Here is an 18,850-nt window from a genome sequence, read left to right on the forward strand (position 1 = left end):
AAATCTTGGGTTAAGGAATAGAACAAGCAGCCATTCTGCTTACTCGATACATAAAGAGAAACATGGATGAAAACAGCTTTGTAAGGAAGAGATGCTTTGGGTTCACTTGTGGTGCTGCTTCCCAGGGTACAGCCCACACCCTCCAACCCCCAGGCTAGTCACTATCAACAGCTCTCTGCTGGGCCTGGCTTTGTGAGGCTATTGGTTATATTCAAAAAAGATGGTTGGGTTACCTTTATGACTCAAGATGGGTGTAAACTGAAACTGCGTTTTATAAAATGGATGTTTAGTAAAGAAACTGGTTCTCAGTTACGTTTACAGCACTTGGGATTGTGTTTTCTTGTACATTTTGTATTTTAAAACCTTTCATAGGAGTGCAGTGCTCCTTACCACAAATATAAAGGGAAGAGGAGCCACTAGTTCAGGCTCCTCCTCAGTTTTAGTGCTGAAATAATAAATGGTGACAGATTGACAGTCCTCTTGCAGTCCTGAGTTTTTCTCTGCTCGAGGTTGGTGTGGAGCCTTTCACTCTCAGGCCAAAGCTTAGGGCGCTGCAGCTTTTAAAGTCCATTGGGTCAGGAACTTTTGTTCATTTTACAGAGAGGACACGGTTCCAAGTTCCTTGAGGCTTCAGTACTGCACTCGTTAGTGGGTGCAAAGGACAGACCATCATGTTTGCTTGGCACTGGACAACTGGCCTTCCAAAGGTGTTGCAAAAAAGTTGTCAGACAGTCCCTTTTAAAATCCATGCCTGATTTTTTTTGGTCTGGAAAGGGGCTCCTGCCCTCTAGTGTTCTCTGAAGACAGTGCAGCACAGTCCAGAATAGGTTGGTATTTTGCCCTCTACATTCCTCGTGTGTAGCTGGAGTGGGGCTAGCATTCTTAGATGGGGGCCACCACCCCTGGCACATGGTGGTTCCTAGCATCCAAGTATCCTGAGGGCAAGGACTGCCCCTCTCTTCTTCCCTGCCCTCACAGGAGGGGAGGTGGAGTAGAGAGCATTGAGATCTCTACTCAGAAGGCTCAAACGGACCTTTGGCCCTCCCATTAGTCTTACATGAAGGTTACGAGGGCTTAGATTTTTAAAAGCACAAGCCTGTAGCGTACCAATTAGTCCCACAGTATGTGCGGGCACAGGCCTGTCAGGAGGCCTTCGCATGCCACTGGAAACAGGACAGTCCCATTTTACCCTCAGCCATCATCTTGGATTTTTGAATAGGTAGAGAAATACATGGAAGATGGATCTGGGCTTGAGCTTCTCAGGATGCCACCTGAGAGCTTTGACAAGCTAGATGAAAGCCATCTGGCTGAGGATGCCCAGGAGAGCATATTAGCTGAGGAGATCAGCTAACTCTATTTACTAGCTTCCTCCTACAAACACACCCACTCCTTGGGGGTTTGTAAAACAGTGCGAGGTGGATCACCAACAGGCATCAGAGTGGCGTAGTCATCAGGGGCCAGCTGTGGAAGGGACACAGATTTAGGGCATGCTATTCCAGGCTCATCCAGGCCTTCAAGCCCTCTAGCCACATAACCTCACCTGGTAGGCCTGGAAGACACTGAGCAGATCCTTCATACCAGCTGTGTATGGGACACCCTGCATACGGACCAGGGCTCCTGGCTGAGACAACACTGAAGTGGGAGTAGAGGCCAGAGCAGCAGGGGGCGTGGCAAGGTAGCCCACAGTTGTAGGGGACACTGGAGGGCTAGGGTGGGAGGGACAGTTTAGTAGTGGTCTAGATCAAGACCTGTCTCTCCTCCCTTGCTTCTGTCTCGTGCTTAGTTCTTCCACCCTGAAATCCCTGCCTCCAGTTTGTTTTATAGGTAACATCATCAGCCACCTATATACTTCCTTGCCATCTCAGAATAAAGTCTAAGACTTTACGTTATCTGGCCCAGAAATGAATCAGTACCTTCCACATATGGGAATATCTGCGGGGTTCTGGCAGCAGGGTACCTGGGGTAGTAGGCTGTATAGTTCATGTAGAGTTGAGTGGCTGGTCCTGGGTAGTAGGCAACAGGAGTGGGGGCAGCAGGCACCCTGGCACCTGGGAGCAGTGCCGAAGAGGAATACAGAGCTGCCGTCTCAGTGGGAATGAGGGCTGGGGTGGCCTGGAAGGCGGCGTAGGTGGGTGGCGAGAGGCCTAGAGTTAAGTAGAAGGTACATCTGCAGGGAGCTGAGGACTGCCCTAGAGGGATCCCCCACTGTGGGAAGAGGCAGCTTAGAACACCTGGCCTCTGTGTGCCTTTGCCAGCCCCTAGAGCACTCACAGGGCAGTTTGCAGGGTGGAGGGGACATGCCACTGCGGCCCAAGGTGCCCCCCATCAGCACGCGGCTCATTTCCTCAGTGGAGCAGGGGACAACCTCCACATAGCGTTCCTTCATCACCTTCTTGTGGCAACGCTGAGCAGCAGCAAGGGCACGCTCTGCTGACATCATCTGGATGAAGGCGTCGCCACTTGGCCGGCCCTGTGCACACTATCTTGTAAGTAATCTGTTGTGTGCAAGAGCATGTGTGTTCCCCTCCCAGTAGCAGCCTCACCTGTTGGTTGAGTACCATGTGCACACCATGAGGCCGTATATCAGCTGCTGCATCCCCCAGAAAGCTCAATATATCTTCGATGGTGGCTGCGTAGGGTAGGCCTCGAAGGCGTACACAGTCCCTTCCAGCGCCAACTGCCAGTGGAAAGGGGATGGGCAGCAGCGGAGCAGTAAGTGTGGGAAGGAGTGGGCTGGACGCATAGCGGTTTAGGACCTAGTGAGAAAGGCAATGGGCTTTTCACGCGACATAACAGAACTGAAGCTTCACCCCAAGGAGGCGGGGTGTGTTGTGGGGGAGGATGAGGAGCCATGGGCGCTACATACCTGCTGCACCTCAGCTGCAGTGCTCCGGAAGAGTTCGATGTATCGCTTACCCAGCATGCCCTTATGCTTACGCAGTGCAGCCTGTGCCAGCTCCTCACAAGCAAAAAGAGCAAAGGCGTCACCAGTTGGCCTACCATCAGGGTGGCGCACGAAGAGCAGCCCCTCAGTGCCTCCAGTTACTGGGCACTCGGGCCCCAGGAAGTCTAGCACATCGGTTGGCCCAGCTGAGAAGGGCAGTCCCCGCAGCCGCAGGATCACTTGGTCTTCCCGTGACAGGAAACGAGCCACCTCTAGTGATGTGCCTGCGCAGGGAATGGGAGTCAAAATGCGAGTTGAACACAGGCCCACGTGAGAGCAGAGGCAAAAGGTGGTAGGAATAGGGTAGAGGTCAAGAAGCAAAGGCACACTCACCTCCTGCAATCTTTACAAACTCCTCTCCGGTGGCTTTATATACCTGTGAGAGTAGAGGGAATAGCCCATGGGTCTCAGGCCTGACTCCGCTTTGCCCTGCTCCGCTCCGGGGGAAAAACTCCCCACCTCAATATAGCGGATGCCCATGTGATGTTTGTGTCTTTGCAGTGCCAGGTCGCGCTGTTCACTGTCCACAAAGCGAATGAGGGCCTCACCGTTTCTGCGGCCCTGGGCATTGAGGCAGAGTGCTACACCACCCCTGTGGAGCCAAGTGCTGTTAGTGCTTGCTGGGTTAGGTCCTGGTGGCCCTCCTCTCCTGTCACACCCACCTGGCAATGTTGAGCCCTTGGAAGAAGCGAGCCACATCCTGGTCTGATGACTGCCAGGGCAACCCACGGGCCCGTACCACAGTCTCACTGTCCACCACGTCCGCTTTGCTGCTATGGGGGAGGGAGGGCACAGGGTCAGAGCTGGCCGACTGCTGTCACCTGCACCCCTGCTCCCATACTCACCAGGGCCCCGTCTCATATTTCTGCTTTACCACCTCGGGTTTCGAGAATAAATGACCTGAGAGGAGATGGCATGGGGGTCAGCAGGGTCTGGTGGAGGGGAGAGGGGTTCTCCCCACCAAGCTGCAAAAAGAGGACAGGTGAGGGGAATGAGGTGATAATGGGATGTCTACCTTGTGCTGGCTTAGAGAAGGCCACGAGAGCGGGCAAAGGGCCTGGGAGTTTTTCTGCTCAAGGCTAGCACTCTACTACTTGGAGCCATAGCTCCACTTCCAGTTTTCTGGTGGTTAAATGGAGATAGTCTCATGGACTTTCCTGCCTGGGCTGGCTTTGAACCTCGATCCTCAGATCTCAGCCTCCTGAGGACAGGCTAGGAGCTAGGATGATAGCTGTGAGCCACCGGCGCCCAGCATGGCAAGGGGAATTTGAAGACAGAATAGGCCTGACAGCAGGTGAGAGCCCAAGTGAGGGAATCATACCATTGGGCCCTTCAAGCAGGTGGAGGATGACAGCTACCATTGTCTTCACTTCCCAGACCCCAAAGTCGTCCTCTGTGGCATCTGTCTCTAGTCCCAAGTCTATGGGCAGAAAAGTGGCAATAAAGCAATCCTAGCTTCAGAGGCCCCGCCTGAGGGTACTTGGCATAACTACTAACCATGTTCAACCCAGGCCCAGGTCTCCTCTTTACACACATGAAGAATCCCAACATGCGCTTTACAGGCCCCCAGCCCAAGAACAGAAATACACCCACATTCCAAATGCAATCCAGCATAGACATAGCCCTGGATACAGTCAAGGACTCAGCAGATAATGCACATTTGCTTTGTGTCCATATAACCCATCTAGCAGCATGCACATGCTCAAGATACAGCCCAAAGCCACCCATCCACCTGAGCTAGATACCCTGTGCCATGGTGGCCACTGTGAGGTCCCTGGCAGAGCAGGTGCTTGGGTGCTGCATATGGAACTCTCTGCGGAGGTCGTAGAAGGAGAAGAAGATATCGGGGAGCACCAGGTTCTGGGGGCACATGGAGTGGGGATGAATGAGGGAACTGGGGTGTACTGAGCACCCCTACAGTGGGAATCTTGGGAACCCAACTACCATTGTGCCTTCGGTGGCATACCTTCCTGGAAGCCTCAGGGTGCAGGACTTGTCGCAACAGCTGCTGCCCATCAGTGCAGAGCACGCAGGGGCCCCCGCCCAGCTGGGCCACATCCCCGCTCACCAGCTGTGAGAACTGGGGACAGGGAGTAAGGAGACTCAGAGTCACAGCTAGACAGGCAGTAATTGGGGGTGGGGGGAGAGGAGGGAGGATTGAGGCTGCAAAGCTGGTTCCTCCAGATGTTCAGCCCTACCCTGCTTGGGGCGGAGGCCACATCTAGTGGGCCTGGCTCTGTGGCATAATTTCCTTAGACCACCACCCCCACTCCAATCCCTGTCCCAGTTCACTGTCACCTTCTCTAGGCCGAATGAGGGCACTCACACATAACCAAGCCCCCATCACACACACTCCAGGAGTTTGGAGTGGGGCCAGAGCAAACACCTGGTGGAGTGGGAGAAGCAGGTGGGAAGAGGCGGGGTAAAGCAGGTTAAACCAGTCCCAGATCAGGCACCGCCCTCAGACAGGTGGGGGGAGGCCCAGGCCTGCCTGAGGGACAGGAGGCTCATGGTCAACAGCAGCCCCGCCTCCAGGTCCGACCAACCCAGGGGCAGCGAAACTCCAAGGACACAACTCCACACTTGGACACCAGAAGCAGCATGAGCTTTGACCCACACCCTATCGACCGGCTTGGCACTGAACTGTTTGCTTTTAGAGGGGGTAGCACCCCCTCCCCACGCTCCAACCCAGCTGGAAAACCGGTATAAGCACTAAGCACAGACTAACAAATCTCCACCCCCTCTCCTACCTCTGCCAATTCTATGACACCTCACAACTTGAGGTTGACAGAACAATGCACCCACCCAGCTTTTCTCCAGGATCCTCCCCAGGTATAGGCTAGACTCAGCCAGCATTTTTGTATTTCTTCATGAAGAACCACCAGATTTGAAAGAGGAAAGAATTTGTGCGTGTCAAGCAAGGTACACTCGCTAAGCCAGAATCAGTCACCGGGTAAAGGCAGCAGTGAAGACTAGAATAAACAGCAATGGGAACTGCCTTCCACTTTGGCCAGGGTTGGAAGCACCCCAATCTTGAACAGTCAGGAGGAAGTTAGCCCCCAGGCAGGGTACGGACAGCACCCACACCGGCCAGCCGGCAGAGACAGGCCTAGACGAGCAGCTTACACCTGGCGGCGTCTGCCCCGGAGGCAAACACCGCCCGACGCCCCCGCCCCAGAGATTCCCAGGCGGGCGGGCAGGACCGAGGCGCAGGGCGGCCCAGCCCGAACCCCTCGATCCTCGATCCTTCACCCTCCACCCCTCACCCATGGCACATTTCCAGACGGCCGTTGGGCCTCGCTTTCTCAGGCCGCCATCCCCACCCCTTCAGCGTGCCTGGGAAGGGGCGGGCAAGACCTAGGCAAGAATCAAAAGTTTCCGATCAGACCCTGTCCCACCGCCCCGGCCGGTGGGAGGTGGCGCGCCAGGCCTCGCCTCGCCTCCTGCCGCCTCCCGCGGCGAAACGACCCCCGCAGCCCGGCCTTTGTGGTCAACCCACGCCGGGCCCGGCGCTCACCTGCTGCAGCACCTTGTCCAGGGACTCGGCCTGCGCCAGGCTGTCCGCACTCAGCCCGCTCGCCTCGCGGCACTGCGGGCTCAGGGCAGTCGCCTCGGCGCGAACCAGCGACTTGTGCAGCGTCCCCACCTGCGAGTTGCGGGGGACACCCATCAGCCGCCGGGCCCCGCGGCCTCCCCACCTCTTCCCCCGCCTCCGGTCCACCCTACCTGGCGGCTCCTCAGCTCCACCACTTGCCAAACTAGGAGAATTAAGTCGGTTTCGTCGGAGCCCAGGTCTGGCCCCAGCGCACCGGCCGTGGCCCCGAACAGCACGACGAGAGATCCGGGCCCGGAATAGGGGTCTGCGGCCGGATCAACCGCGGGGTCTGGGCCCGGGGGCGGGGGCGGAGGCGGCGGCGGGGGAGTCATGGCCGCGGAGGAAGGGGGCGCTCGGCCACACACGCACACACACACTCGCGCGCGCGCGCGGACCGACGAGGCGCACGCACGCACCGACCCGCGGCGGACGCGGAGGAGCCAGGGCGGGACACCGTGTGTTGGGGGCGGCACCTGTGGCTGGGCTGGCGCTGTGGGCGCTGCGGAGACCCGCCCTGGGCGTCCGGCGGGGCGGGGCGGCTGCCCGCCCCCGCCCTCCTGGGAGAGTTACCTGCGGCTCCGCCGTCCACGTGACCCGGAGCGGCCCGGACAACTTAGGGGCCTGGCCGGAACCCGCCCTGGAATGGAGAAGTTGGACTTTCAGCTGGGTCGCCCTGGATCCGGTCTCCCGCTTCTAGGCCTGCTCCTGTCCGACTCCTGGAGTGATCCCCTTCTTCCTCCTCCTCTCTTCCCCAGCGAGGACCACGAGGCCTCCGCCAGAACCACGTGCAAGAGCAGAGGCCTTCTCCCGTCCTGGAGGGTCGCCCGAGACCAGTTGAAGTCATCGAGAGGCAACCTGAGGGTTGGGGAGGAGGGGGGACTGGAGAGGGGAGTCGAGCCCCCCGGGGGTGGTAGTCACTGGGAGAGGAGGGGCGTCGTGAGAGCTACCAGGTGTCACTTTAGAGGCCTGGAGAAAGGGCGGGGGGGGGGAGCATAGAGATCTTCTGGGAAAGGAAAATCGAGCAAAGATCCTGCGTCTTTAGAGCTATGGGCGGTCACTAGAGGTCATCGTTAAGGACTTGTCCACACAGCCGGGGTCCGCGAAGTCCGGCCCTCCGCTGGAGTGTGCCGGCCTGGATGCCGGGGAGAGAGGAGGCCCCGCCCGAGACGGTCCGGGTCGGAAGCCTCGGCCCTGCGCCACGTGGGGGCGCCTGCGGCTTTGCCTCGCTCTCCCGGACGGCGGGGTTGTAGCCTGGAGCTTACGGGCCGTGGAGCCTTCATCTTGAGCCAACAGCCTAACTAACTCCTAATTAGCTTCACTCGCCCGCTCGGATTTGTGCAAACTGCTTTCCTGAGCGTCTCCGGGCAGTCCTGTACTGCCTCAAACTTTCCCTCTTACGTAACTCACTAGGAAACCGCGGGAAGAAATGGCTTCATCGGGATGGAAGCAGAGATCTGAAGCTAAAGCCGCGCCGTGTGCGTTTGGAAAAGCGGGGCTTGTGCACCGGAGAAAGCCTAGGGCGCATCCCTGCCTTATACCCAGGGAAAGAGCATGGCCCCGGGGAGAAGAGAGGAGAGGGAGAGAGAGGTTAGGGTGTGACTCCCGGTAACAAATGGAGACACTGAGGCGAAAGTGACTCAAGACACGAGGAGCGGGAGGGGAGCCGAAGTCCAGCGCCTCTACGTGACTAACTCACGTCCTTGGATCAAAAGCAAATGCGCTCACCTACCTGGGCCAGCCCTCCCGCCCCACCCGACGCCTGCCGGCGAGACCCCGCCCCGTCGGTTCGCAGCCAATCAGACACCGGGGAGGGAGGGCTACTTTCCCCTGGCCCCGCCCCTCGGACAGGCTAGGAATGTTAAATATTTGTTCTTGGGGCGGGGCGCAACTCCAAGGACAGACCTTCCACCTCCTGCCCCCGAGGGCTTGGGCGGCAGGTAGGGGGCCCGCCTTCCTCTAGGTCACGTCCTCCTAAACAACTCCTCTTCCCCTCTACCTGAAGGAGCCCCGGGGTCCCCACGGAGCTACTGGAGCAACTGATCTGGTGTTCACGGGTTCCTAGTCGCCTTCGCCCTTGGAGATCCTCCCTCTCCAGTTGATGCCGCGCTGTTGGCAGCCCTAGCGGATTCCGACTGGAGAGTTGCTCCTGCGTGTGCAGGTCTTCTTCTCTGAAAGGTGAACCTGAGCCATCCAGTTGGCATCATGGGAAGTTTCATTGTTTCATTTTCACACATGTACATCAAGTATTTTGACCATAGTTACTTCATCCTTTGTTCTCTCCCCCTCTACTGACATTCCTGGCATTGTGTGTGTGTGTGTGTGTGTGCGCGCGCGCGCTAATTGTTCAAAGAGGTTTCACTTTAGTGGTTCATACAGTATTTTAACTTTGGACTCTTATTTGAAAAAAAAACAAACTAATAGCTAGGAGTGATATTGCACACCTGTAATTCCAGCTACTCCAGAAGGCTGAGGAAGGAGAATTTAGAGTTTGAGGCCAGCCTGGGCTACATAGCTAGACCCTGTTTCCAGAATAGAGCTATGCACTGGATCATGCCTGTAATCCTAGCCTCTCAGAAGGCTGGGATCTGAGGAGAGGTTTGAAGCCAGTCTGGGTAGAAAAGTCCATGAGATTCTTTTCTTTCTTTCTTTCTTTTTTTTTTGGGGGGGGGGGTCCGGTCGTGGGGCCTGAACTCTGGGCCTGGGCGCTGTCCTCAGCTCTTCAGCTCAAGGCTAGCGCTCTACCACTTGAGCCACACCGCCACTTCCAGCTTTTTTTCTTTTTCTTTTTCTTTTTTTTTTTTTAGGTCGGTCGTGGGACTTGAACTCTGGGCCTGGGCGTTGTCCCTTAGCTCTTCAGCTCAAGGCGAGTGCTCTACCACTTGAGCTACAGCGCCACTTCCGGTTTTCTGGTGGTTTTATTGGAGATAGGAGTCTCACGGTCTCTCCTGCCCGGGCTGGCTTTGAACCGCGATCCTCAGATCTCAGCCTCCTGAGTAGCTAGGATTACAGGCGTGAGCCACCAGCGCCCGGCTCCAGCTTTTTTTCTTTTTGCTTATGTGGTACTGAGGAATCGAACCCAGAGCCTCAGGCATGCAAGGCTAGCGCTCTACCACTGAGCAACTTCCCAGCCCTCCATGAGATTCTTTTTTTTTTTTTTTTTTTTTTTTTTTTAGAGAAAACACAGTTTTATTTTCTGCATGTTTGACTTATCCATGAAGGTTTTTCCTGCATTGCTATAAACTCCTGGCAGATCAAGTGACCTGATATTCTGTTGGTGGGCACACTCCATTCACATGAACTGCCACCAGTTAACTTGTGGCTGGTTTCTTTTTTTTTTTTTTTTTTTTTTTTTTTTTTAAATTTTTTTTATTGTAGAGATACTATACAGAGGGTTACAGTTACATGAGTGAGGTAATGAGTACACTTCCACTTCCTCTTGAACATTGTTACCCCCTCCATTGTTTTCCCCCTACCATCCCCTCCCTCCCTCCCTTCCCCAAGGTTCTTTTTTTTTTTTTTTTTTTTGATCGTGATTAAGTGATTACTTAATTTCCGGAAATTCACAGTATTGTGGAATAATGATGCTCATTTAAAGTCACAAGTTCATTCTAACTTTCCTGGAGCAAATTGTCTATCACAGTCTGTAATATATAACGGTGCTCATATGTTATATACCATATATGTGATCAGCAGCACTCCATGAGATTCTTATCTCCAATTAACCACCAGAAACGGAAATAGCTCCACAAGATAAAGCACTAGACTTGAAGTGGTGCTGTAGCTCAAGTGGTAGAGCACTAGCCTTGAGCTGAAGAGCTGAGGGACAGTGCCCAGGCCCAGAGTTCAAGCCCACGGCCAACAACAAAAAAAAAAAAAAAAAAAAAAGCACTAGACTTGAGCAAAAGAACTGAGACAATGCTCAACCCTGGAGTTGAAGCCTCACAGCCTGCACAAACAAACAAAAAAGCTTAGGGACAGTGCCCAGGGCAGTGAGTTAAACCCCAGGATCGGCATAAAAGAATAAAAAAGAAAAAACATACATCCCCTAACAGGCAAAAACTCTGCAAGGTGGGTTGAGAGTGGTAGAGGAGGTGAGGTTGATTGGAAAATTCTGTAAACAAATGAAAGTGTGGGGCTGGGAAGGTGGCTCAGTGGTAGAGTGCTTGCCTTGCATGTATGAGGCCCTGGGTTCGATTCCTCAGCACTACATAAGCAGAAAAAAGCGGAAGTGGTGCTATGGCTAGTGGTAGAACACTAGCCTTGAGCTAAAGAGCTGAGAGACAGTGTCCAGGCCTAGAGTTCAGGCCCCACGACTGACCAAAAAAAAAGAAAGTGTAACAATGAAATTCACCTCTGTATAACTAGTGTGAGCTAATTGAAAAAAACAAAACAACAACAAAACCCCACAGAGCTGTAAGCAGATGAGGCCATAGGGGAGGAGGGAGGGCTAATTTAACTGAAGAAGGTGTTTGAGGATGAATATAGTTTCTTTGCATGTATGAAAATGGGATAATAAAACCTATTGAAGGGGGCTGGGAAGGTGGCTCAGTGGCGGAGTGCTTGCCTTGCATGCATGAGGCCCTGGGTTTGATTCCTCAGCACCACATAAGCAGAAAAAGCTGGAAAGTGATGCTGTGGCTCAAGTGGTAGGTAGAGTGCTAGCCTTGAGCTGAAGAGCTGAGGGACAGCGCCCAGGCCCAGAGTGCAGGCCCCACGACTGACAAAAAAACAACTATTGAAATTGTTTTAAGGAAAGGCAAAGAAGAGAACCATGATATACTTGTGGGGAACTGTCACAATGAAAATGCCTTCTACAACAAATATAAATTAATAAAAAGAAAATTGAAGGCATGGCTCAAGTGGTTGAACACCAGCCTAACAAGCTAGAGGTTTCTGAGTTCAGATCCCATATCACCAAAAAATTTGGAGAGCTAGTGGTATGGAGGGGTAACAAGAAGGGAAGTTCCATAAACTAAAGCTTGTTAAACTAAAACAAAAATGCCTTGGGTGCTAGGAATCTGGCTTAGTGGTAGAGTGTTGCCTGGCATGCATGATGCCCTGGGTTTGATTCCTTGGTTCCACATAAACAGAAAAAGCCAGAAGTGGCGCTGTGGTTCAAGTGGTAGAGTGCTAGCCTTGAGCAAAAGAAGCTCAGGGACAGTGCCCAGGCCCTGAGTTCAAGCCATAAGTACAGAAAAAAAAAATCCTGCTCCTCCCCAGAGGAAAAGAATGTGTCACTCTTACACCTGTTGAAGGATGTTATGTCACTAGCATATGCAACTTAAACTTTGTTTAGTACTAGCTGCCAAAGTAAACTTCCCTGTAACTTAAGATATATATATATATACAATAACATTTTTTAAAAGAATGATACCCTTGCTGGGTGCTGGTGGCTCACACCTGTAATCCTAACTACTCAGGAGGCTGAGATTTGAAGATCACACTTCAAAGCCAGCCCAAGCAGGAAAGTCCATGAGACTCCAATTAATCACCAGAAAACCAGAAGTGGCCCTGTGGCTCAAGTGGTAGAGTGCTCGCCTTGAGCTGAAAAGCTCAAGCGCAAGCCCAGAGTTCAAGCCTCATTACTACAAAAAAAAAAAAAATGCCACCCTTGGGCTGGGAATATGGCTCAGTGGTAGAGTGCTTGCTTAGCATGCATGAAGCCCTGGGTTCAATTCCTCAGTACCACATACACAGAAAAAAGCTGGAAGTGGCACCATGGCTCAAGTGGTAGAGTATTAGCCTTAAGCAAAAGAGGCTCAGGGACAGTTCCCAGACCTTGAGTTCAAGTCCCAGGGCTGGCACCAAAAAAAGAAAAAAAAAAAAGCCCCCCTTTAGCTTTAGGTTGTCAAGAGGATCCCAGACATGTCCCTGCCTTCCGTGGCCTACTGGCTGGTAGCTGACCCCACTGGTCCCCACCTGATCTGTGGAGTCACCCACCAGAGCAGCTGGGCATTTCTCCCAAGTTCCCATCTCTGTGCCTTTGCGTAATATCACCTAGTGCCCAGCAGATGGCGCGCTGACTCTAGGCACAACTGCATGGTGAGGAGCAAGCAGGAGCTTTGTACCCAATGATGCTGCCCCCTCCCCACACCATTCTCTCTGGTCTTTGTGTGGCTTCTGAGTTTCAAAACTTGTTTTTAATCTTATTTGGAATCTGGGTCTCTTTACCTTTGCCCAGGCTGGCCTCAAACTCCTCATCCTTCCCTTCAAGTACCTGGGATTGCTGGTATCTGCAGCACCACACCCAGTTCAAAGCTTGGTTTTTAGGGTCCCATCACCTAGCCCCGCTCACTCATCTAGCTCCACCCTGTGCCCTGGACACATTGTTGTAATTCCTTACAAGTGCCAGGCTGCTGGAGTACCTACCTTCTCATTTGTGTTAGGAAAAAGGAGAAAAGAAGGAAACAGGCTGGACTCCATCTTCCACAGGCCAGGACTGTTTATTGAGATATAACAGCAAGAGACACAGCCTTCCCACGGGCTTGGAGACTGTAAAAAGATGGGACAGGAGTTGGGTTTTTATGGGGTCTGAGCAAGGAGGCGAAGATTAATGAAAAAGCCATTAGGTTTAGGGAGGTGGGGGGCTTTTAGGTTGGATCCACAATGGAATATTTACAGCCAGGCTTAGATTGTCCTGCCTGAATCAGGCAGTCTCCACTTATCTTTGGTGACTTGCCTGGTCTGTAAGCACCTGGGAAAACGTGGGGGTGGAGGGGTTAAATCCGTCCATTTGTAGCTATAGCACTCTACCACTTGAGCCACAGCACCACTTCTGGTTTTCTGGTGGTTAATTGGAGATCAGAGTCTCACAGCCTTTCCTGCCTGGGCTGGCTTTGAACTGTGATCCTCAGATCTCAATCTTCTGAGTAGCTAGGATTCCAGGCGTGAGCCACCAGTGCTTGGTCAGAATTTGTATTCTTACCACTTGACAACAGATGAATAGGGCCTGCTAAGTCTTGAGCTTTACTGAGAATCGACTGGCCTTCCCATGGGCTCACCTACAGCTTTAAGAAGCAACTTAAAAGATGCTTTTAGGGGAGGAAAGAAGGGAAGGGAGAGGACAAGAAAAAAAAAAAAGATGCTTTTAAGCTGGGCCATAGTGGCTTAGCCCTGTAGTCCTAGCTACATAGCTACTCATGAAAAACCAGGAGATTCTTTTTTTTTTTTTTTTTTTGGACAGATCCTGGGGCTTGTACTCAGGGTCTGGGCACTGTCCCTGAACCTTTGTGCTCAAGGCTAGCACTCTACCATTTGAGCCACAGCTCTACTTCTGGCTTTCTCTGCTTATGTGGTGCTGAGGAATCGAACCCAGGGCCTCGTACATGCCAGGCAAGCACTCTGCCACTGAGCTATCTTCCCAGCCCTCACTGGACATTTTTTTTTGGGGGGGGGGGGCGGTTATGGGCCTGAACTCTGGGCCTGGGCGCTGTCCCTCAGCTCTTTAGCTCAAGGGTAGTGCTGTACCACTTGAGCCACAATGCCACTTCCGGCTTTTTTTTCTGCTTATGTGGTGCTGAGGAACCGAACCCAGGGCCTCATGCATGCAAGGCAAGCGCTCTACCACTGAGCCACCTTCCCAGCCCCTCACTGGACATTTTTGCTCAAGGATGGTACTCTACTACTTAGGTCATGCCTCCAGTTCCAGTTTTTACTAGTTAATTGGAGATCAGACTCTCATGAATTTGTTTGCCCAGGCTGGCTTCGAACAGCAATCCTCAGGTTTCAGTCTTCTGAGTAGCTAGGATTGTAGGCAACAGCCTATAAAGATAGATGGCCAATCCTAGTCAAATAGGAATTCCAATTCCAAAGCCCTGGTCCTAATTTGATTGTCCAAAACCCAGATTCCAACCTGGTCCAAGTATGGGTACTGGTGGCTCAAGCCTACAATCTAAGCTACCCAAGAGATTGAGATCTGAGAATTGTAGTTAGAAGCCAGCCTAGGCAGACAGAACTTCTTGGCCACTCTTATCTTTAATTAGTCAGCAAAAGCCTAATCTTGGAGGCAGAGCACAGATGGTAGAGCACTAGCTGTAAATAAAAATGCCAAATGAGAAGGGGAGGATCTGAGGCGCTGGGCATGTGGCTGAGTGGCAGAGCGCTTGCCTAGTATGCTTGAAACCCTGGGTTTGATTCCTCAGTACCACATAAACAAAAAAGCCAGAAGTGGTAGCCCTGTGGCTCAAATGGTAGAGTGCTAGCCTTGACCAAAAGAAGCTTAAGGACAGTGAATTCAAGCCCCAAGACTGGAGGAATAGGAGGAGGAGGAAGGAGAAGAAGATGACCCTAAAATCAAGACCCAATACCAACACGAAGGAGGAGGAAGAGCAGGAAAGAAGAATCTGAGTTCAAGACTCAATACCAGCATGTGTGGGTGTGTACACGTGAGAGAGAGAGAGAGAGAGAAAGGAAACTTTTTACCCAGCTTCCCAGTTTCTAGGAAAATAAGGTAGCCAAAACGTACTTATTGGAAGATGAACAAAGGTTTTCTTGAATCAGAGAGAATAGAAAGGGAGAATGGAGCCTCTGACATGCAGTAGGTAAGAGCATAATGGCTAGACAAGGTATTTATGCTTTCTAATCTGGGGGACACAGTCTGAACTTATCCTAGGTTGGTAGTCCCATCCTATGTTATTGTAGCAAGCAGAGAGATAATGGGATTAGGGTGGTTTTGTAATATAAGGATTTTGTAACAAATGGACCAGCTTCTTCTTACCTTGAACATTCCTTTCTAGCTAAATAATTACCTTCTAGTCTCATCTGAAGTTACTCATGTAGGCAGATAGGATTGCAGTTGTGATGGACACTTGCAATGTAACTTTTGTTGCAATAAAGAATTGTTTAGGCCAGGTGCTGGTGGCTCATGCTTCTAATCCTAGCTATTCAGGAGGCTGAGATCTGAGGATTGTGATTGGAAGCCAGTCTAGGCAGGAAAGGCCATGAGACTCTTATCTCCCCAATGAACTCAGGAAAAAAAAAAAAAGCTGAAAGTAGCGTTGTGGCTCTTCAGTAGCCTTGAGCAAAAGCAGCTCAGGGACAGCACCCAGGCCCTGTGTTCAAGTTCCAGAACCATCACACCAAAAAATATTATTTAATAATCAAAATCTTTTAATTTATTTTTTGTATGAGCTCTGGGACTTGAACTCAGGGCTTGAGCACTGTCCCTAACTTCTCATACTCAAGGCTAATATTCTACTACTTGAGCCACAGCTCTACTTCTGACTTTTTAGTCGTTAACTGGAGATGAATCTCACAGACTTTCCTGCCTGAGCTGGCTTTGGACTACAATCCTCAGATCTCAGCCTCCTGAGTAGCTAGAGTTACAGGTATGAGCCAACCCCCACCCCCAGGTAGTATGACTTTTTGAGACTAGAGCAGGAAAAATTTGTTGAGCACCTTGGTTGTGAGTCTGAGAAACAAGATGTTCAGAGCCCAGAACAACTCATCTCTATATGACAGGGTCATTTTGAAAAGGGCAACCTTCACCTTCTAACTGTAAGGTCTGCCTCCCTACCTCTTGGCTAAGTTTCCACCCAGTATCTGTTACCTAGGTAACTGGCACACTTGGAAGCAGTCATCTCTCCCCCCAGCTAGTTTACATCTCCATCCAGCTAGGTCACCTCTGGTCACAAGCCTTCCCTCTGACCTTAGGTGGGTCCCAGACCCAAGGTCACATTCAGACCCAGTGTGACCACACCTTTTCCCCACCTGGCCACACCTCTTCCTGTCCCTGGCTTAGATTAGTCCTGGCTCAGGGATGGGTCACCCCTTTTTTTCCCCAGGCCATGCCCCTCTACCACATATGGTGGGGGGGGGGCAGCAGTTTGGTAAATAAAATTCTTTTCCTGCATGAACACGGGGTGTTGTCTTTATCGGCTACCTAATGAAACCTACCTACTTAATGTACCCTACACTGGAGCTGGGAAGGTGGCTCAGTGGTAGAGCGCTTGCCTTGCATGCATGAGGCCCTGGGTTTGATTCCTCAGCACCACATAAGCAAAAAGAAAAGAGCCGGAAGTGACACTGTGGCTCAAGTGGTAGAGCGCTAGCCTTGAGCTGAAGAGCTGAGGGACAGCGCCCAGGCCCCACAACGGACCCCAAAAAATATATCTTACACTAACCATTGTCTACAGGGCCAATCAGGCCTTGCTACCCATCCTCCAGTACTCTCAGTTCTGATACCAGAAAGTCATTGCAGCTATCTACTTTTTTTTTTTTTTAACTGGTTCTAGGGCTTGAAGTCAGGGCCCCGGTACTGTCCCTGAGCCTCTGTGCTCAAGACTAGTTAGTGTCCAACCACTTAAGCCACAGCACCACTTCTGGCTTTTTCTGAGTAGTTTCTTGGAAGATAAACTAGTGACTTCTCTGCCTGAGCTGGCTTTGAACATCATCCTCAGATTTCAGCCTCCTGAGTAGCTAGGATTACAGGCGTGAACCATCAGTGCCTGGAAAGCTATCTACTTTCTATCTAACCTGGACCTAGCATGGGATGAGAAAAGAGTTCAAGTAAGTGAATTGCAATAGACTGGAAGGGGTCATTTCTAGGGTGAAAACACCAGTGATTTTTACTTCAGCGGAAGTTTTTATTGGAGTGGTGGAGATTTACCAAATTACATTTGACCTCTAGGGCTGGTTTATTAGCCGGTACAGATAAGTAAGTTAAGAATCTACTGTGCCAAGAACTATTTGTTGACTTGCTTTAGTATGAAATGAAGCCTTTTTTCCTGGTCTCTGGTGGCTCACATCTGTAATCCTAGCTACTCAGGATGCTGAGATCTGAAGATGGAGGTTCAGAGTTAGCCTGAGCAGGAAAGCTTGTGAGACTCTTCTTTACAATTAACCACCAGAAAACTGCAAATGGGGCTGTGGTAGAGCATTTTCCTTGAGCAAAGAAGCTCAGAGGCAGCACCCAGGCCCTGAGTTCAAGACAAAGAGTGAAAGGGGGGGGGGAGGAGAAAAGAAATTAATGGAGCCATTTATTAATCCTTAGGTAGGTGCAAAAAAAACCCAACAAGAATTGTATGACATTCCTACTATGGTGGTTTCCCCTTTTGATTTCTCATCACACAAGGCTAACTGCTACCTGTCAGTTCCTAACACCTGAACACCATATGGAGGTGGAGCACCAGCAAGCTTCCTGACAGGGCTGCCTGTCCAGGGTCCCATGGTCACCTGAGACTGCGCTGACAGGCTGACAAGATGCTTAGACTGATCAGAGCCCAAGGCTGTCCAGCCTCTCCTGATCTTCCCCCCCCCCCCAACCCCGGGGCTCTGGACTTCTGCCTGTCTTCACTCTGGCAGAAGGATCTCTCTATTCACCCACATTTCTTCCATCACAGCATCAGTCTTCAGCTACCTTTTGTTGGTTCCAGGGTTGAGGGTGAGAAGTCATGGTTTAAGGTAATGGATAGTTAGACCTCAAGAGAGTAGAGGGATGGCTGGGAATGTGGCTTAGTAGTACAGTGCATGAAGTAGTACATGCATGAAGCCCTGGGTTCAATTTCTCAGTACCACATACACAGAAAAAGTCAGACATGGTGCTATGGCTCAAATGGTAGTGTTAGCCTTGAGCAAAAGAAGCTCTCCAGGCCCTGAGTTCAAGCCCCAGGACTGGCAAAAAAAAAAAAAAAAAAAGATAAGAGGAACTGAGTACTCTGTGCCTACAATCCTACTCAAGAGGCTGAGATCTGATGATCTGATGATCCCAGTTCAAAGGCAGCCTCGCAGGAAAATTCAATTTACCACCAAAAAGCCAGAAGTGGAGATGTGGTTCAAACACCAGAGTGATAGCCTTGAGCAAAAAAGATCAGTAATCATGCCCTGACTTCAAGCCCCAGGACCAGCATGCATGTGCGTGCGTGTGTGTTCTCTCTCTCTCTCTCTCTCTCTCTCTCTCTCTCTCTCTCTCTCTCTCTCACACACACACACACACACACACACACACACACACACAAACACAGAGGAGGGGGCACCTTATTCACTTGTTTTCATTACAGGAACTCACAATGGGCAGTTGAACATATCGATTAACTTTATGATGGGTCAGTTGCTAGCAGGACAGAGATCCTTAGACCAGGCAAGGATGACCAGGGTATGGCTGGCCTCGAGGATCAAGCCCTTCATTCCCTGCAGAGTAGTGGCATATGTCTAGAATCCCAGAATCGGAGAGGCCAGGAGGAAAATTGCACTGTCAGGACAACCTGGGTTACAGAGTGAGACTCTTGTCTCAGGAAAAATAAACCTAAAACCCTCCATTCTCCAAACACACTGGTTTCGCTGTCCTAGAGTGTCATATAATGCTGGTATATACT

The 18,850-nt window shown here is 51.5% G+C and overlaps 1 protein-coding gene across 3 annotated transcripts; it reads right to left on the minus strand.

The window, feature by feature from the left end:
• Positions 1–1,207: 1,207 nt before the first annotated feature.
• LOC138807032 (epithelial splicing regulatory protein 2) lies at positions 1,208–7,086 on the minus strand. 3 transcript variants are annotated; one of them, XM_069992602.1, is made up of 15 exons: positions 6,671–7,086; positions 6,462–6,590; positions 4,911–5,024; positions 4,690–4,804; positions 4,266–4,364; positions 3,790–3,844; positions 3,607–3,717; positions 3,404–3,536; positions 3,278–3,320; positions 2,867–3,168; positions 2,544–2,756; positions 2,272–2,470; positions 1,958–2,144; positions 1,541–1,706; positions 1,208–1,461 (listed from the first exon to the last, which is right to left on the minus strand). In XM_069992602.1, the coding sequence occupies exons 1-15, from the start codon at positions 6,869–6,871 to the stop codon at positions 1,372–1,374; spliced, it is 2,157 nt and encodes a 718-aa protein (XP_069848703.1). In that variant the 5' UTR covers positions 6,872–7,086; the 3' UTR covers positions 1,208–1,371. The 3 variants fall into 3 exon arrangements, with proteins under 3 accessions (XP_069848703.1, XP_069848701.1, XP_069848702.1); XM_069992600.1 differs by having other exon boundaries at positions 3,607–3,714; positions 6,671–6,979; XM_069992601.1 differs by lacking the exon at positions 1,541–1,706 and having other exon boundaries at positions 6,671–6,980.
• Positions 7,087–18,850: the final 11,764 nt, after the last annotated feature.

This window comes from Dipodomys merriami, unplaced genomic scaffold (assembly GCF_024711535.1).
Source record: "Dipodomys merriami isolate MVZ:Mamm:240054 unplaced genomic scaffold, mDipMer1.0.p SCAF_41, whole genome shotgun sequence".
Lineage (NCBI taxonomy): Eukaryota > Metazoa > Chordata > Mammalia > Rodentia > Heteromyidae > Dipodomys > Dipodomys merriami.

Coding starts and splice junctions, on each gene's coding strand:
- LOC138807032 (XM_069992602.1), bottom strand. CDS start 6,871: ATGACTCCCCCGCCGCCGCCTCCGCCCCCGCCCCCGGGCCCAGACCCC. Junction 3,845..4,265: donor CCTGCTTGAAGGGCCCAATG/GTATGATTCCCT, acceptor ATCTCCTCTCAG/GTCATTTATTCTCGAAACCC. Junction 3,537..3,606: donor CAAGGGCTCAACATTGCCAG/GTGGGTGTGACA, acceptor TTGGCTCCACAG/GGGTGGTGTAGCACTCTGCC.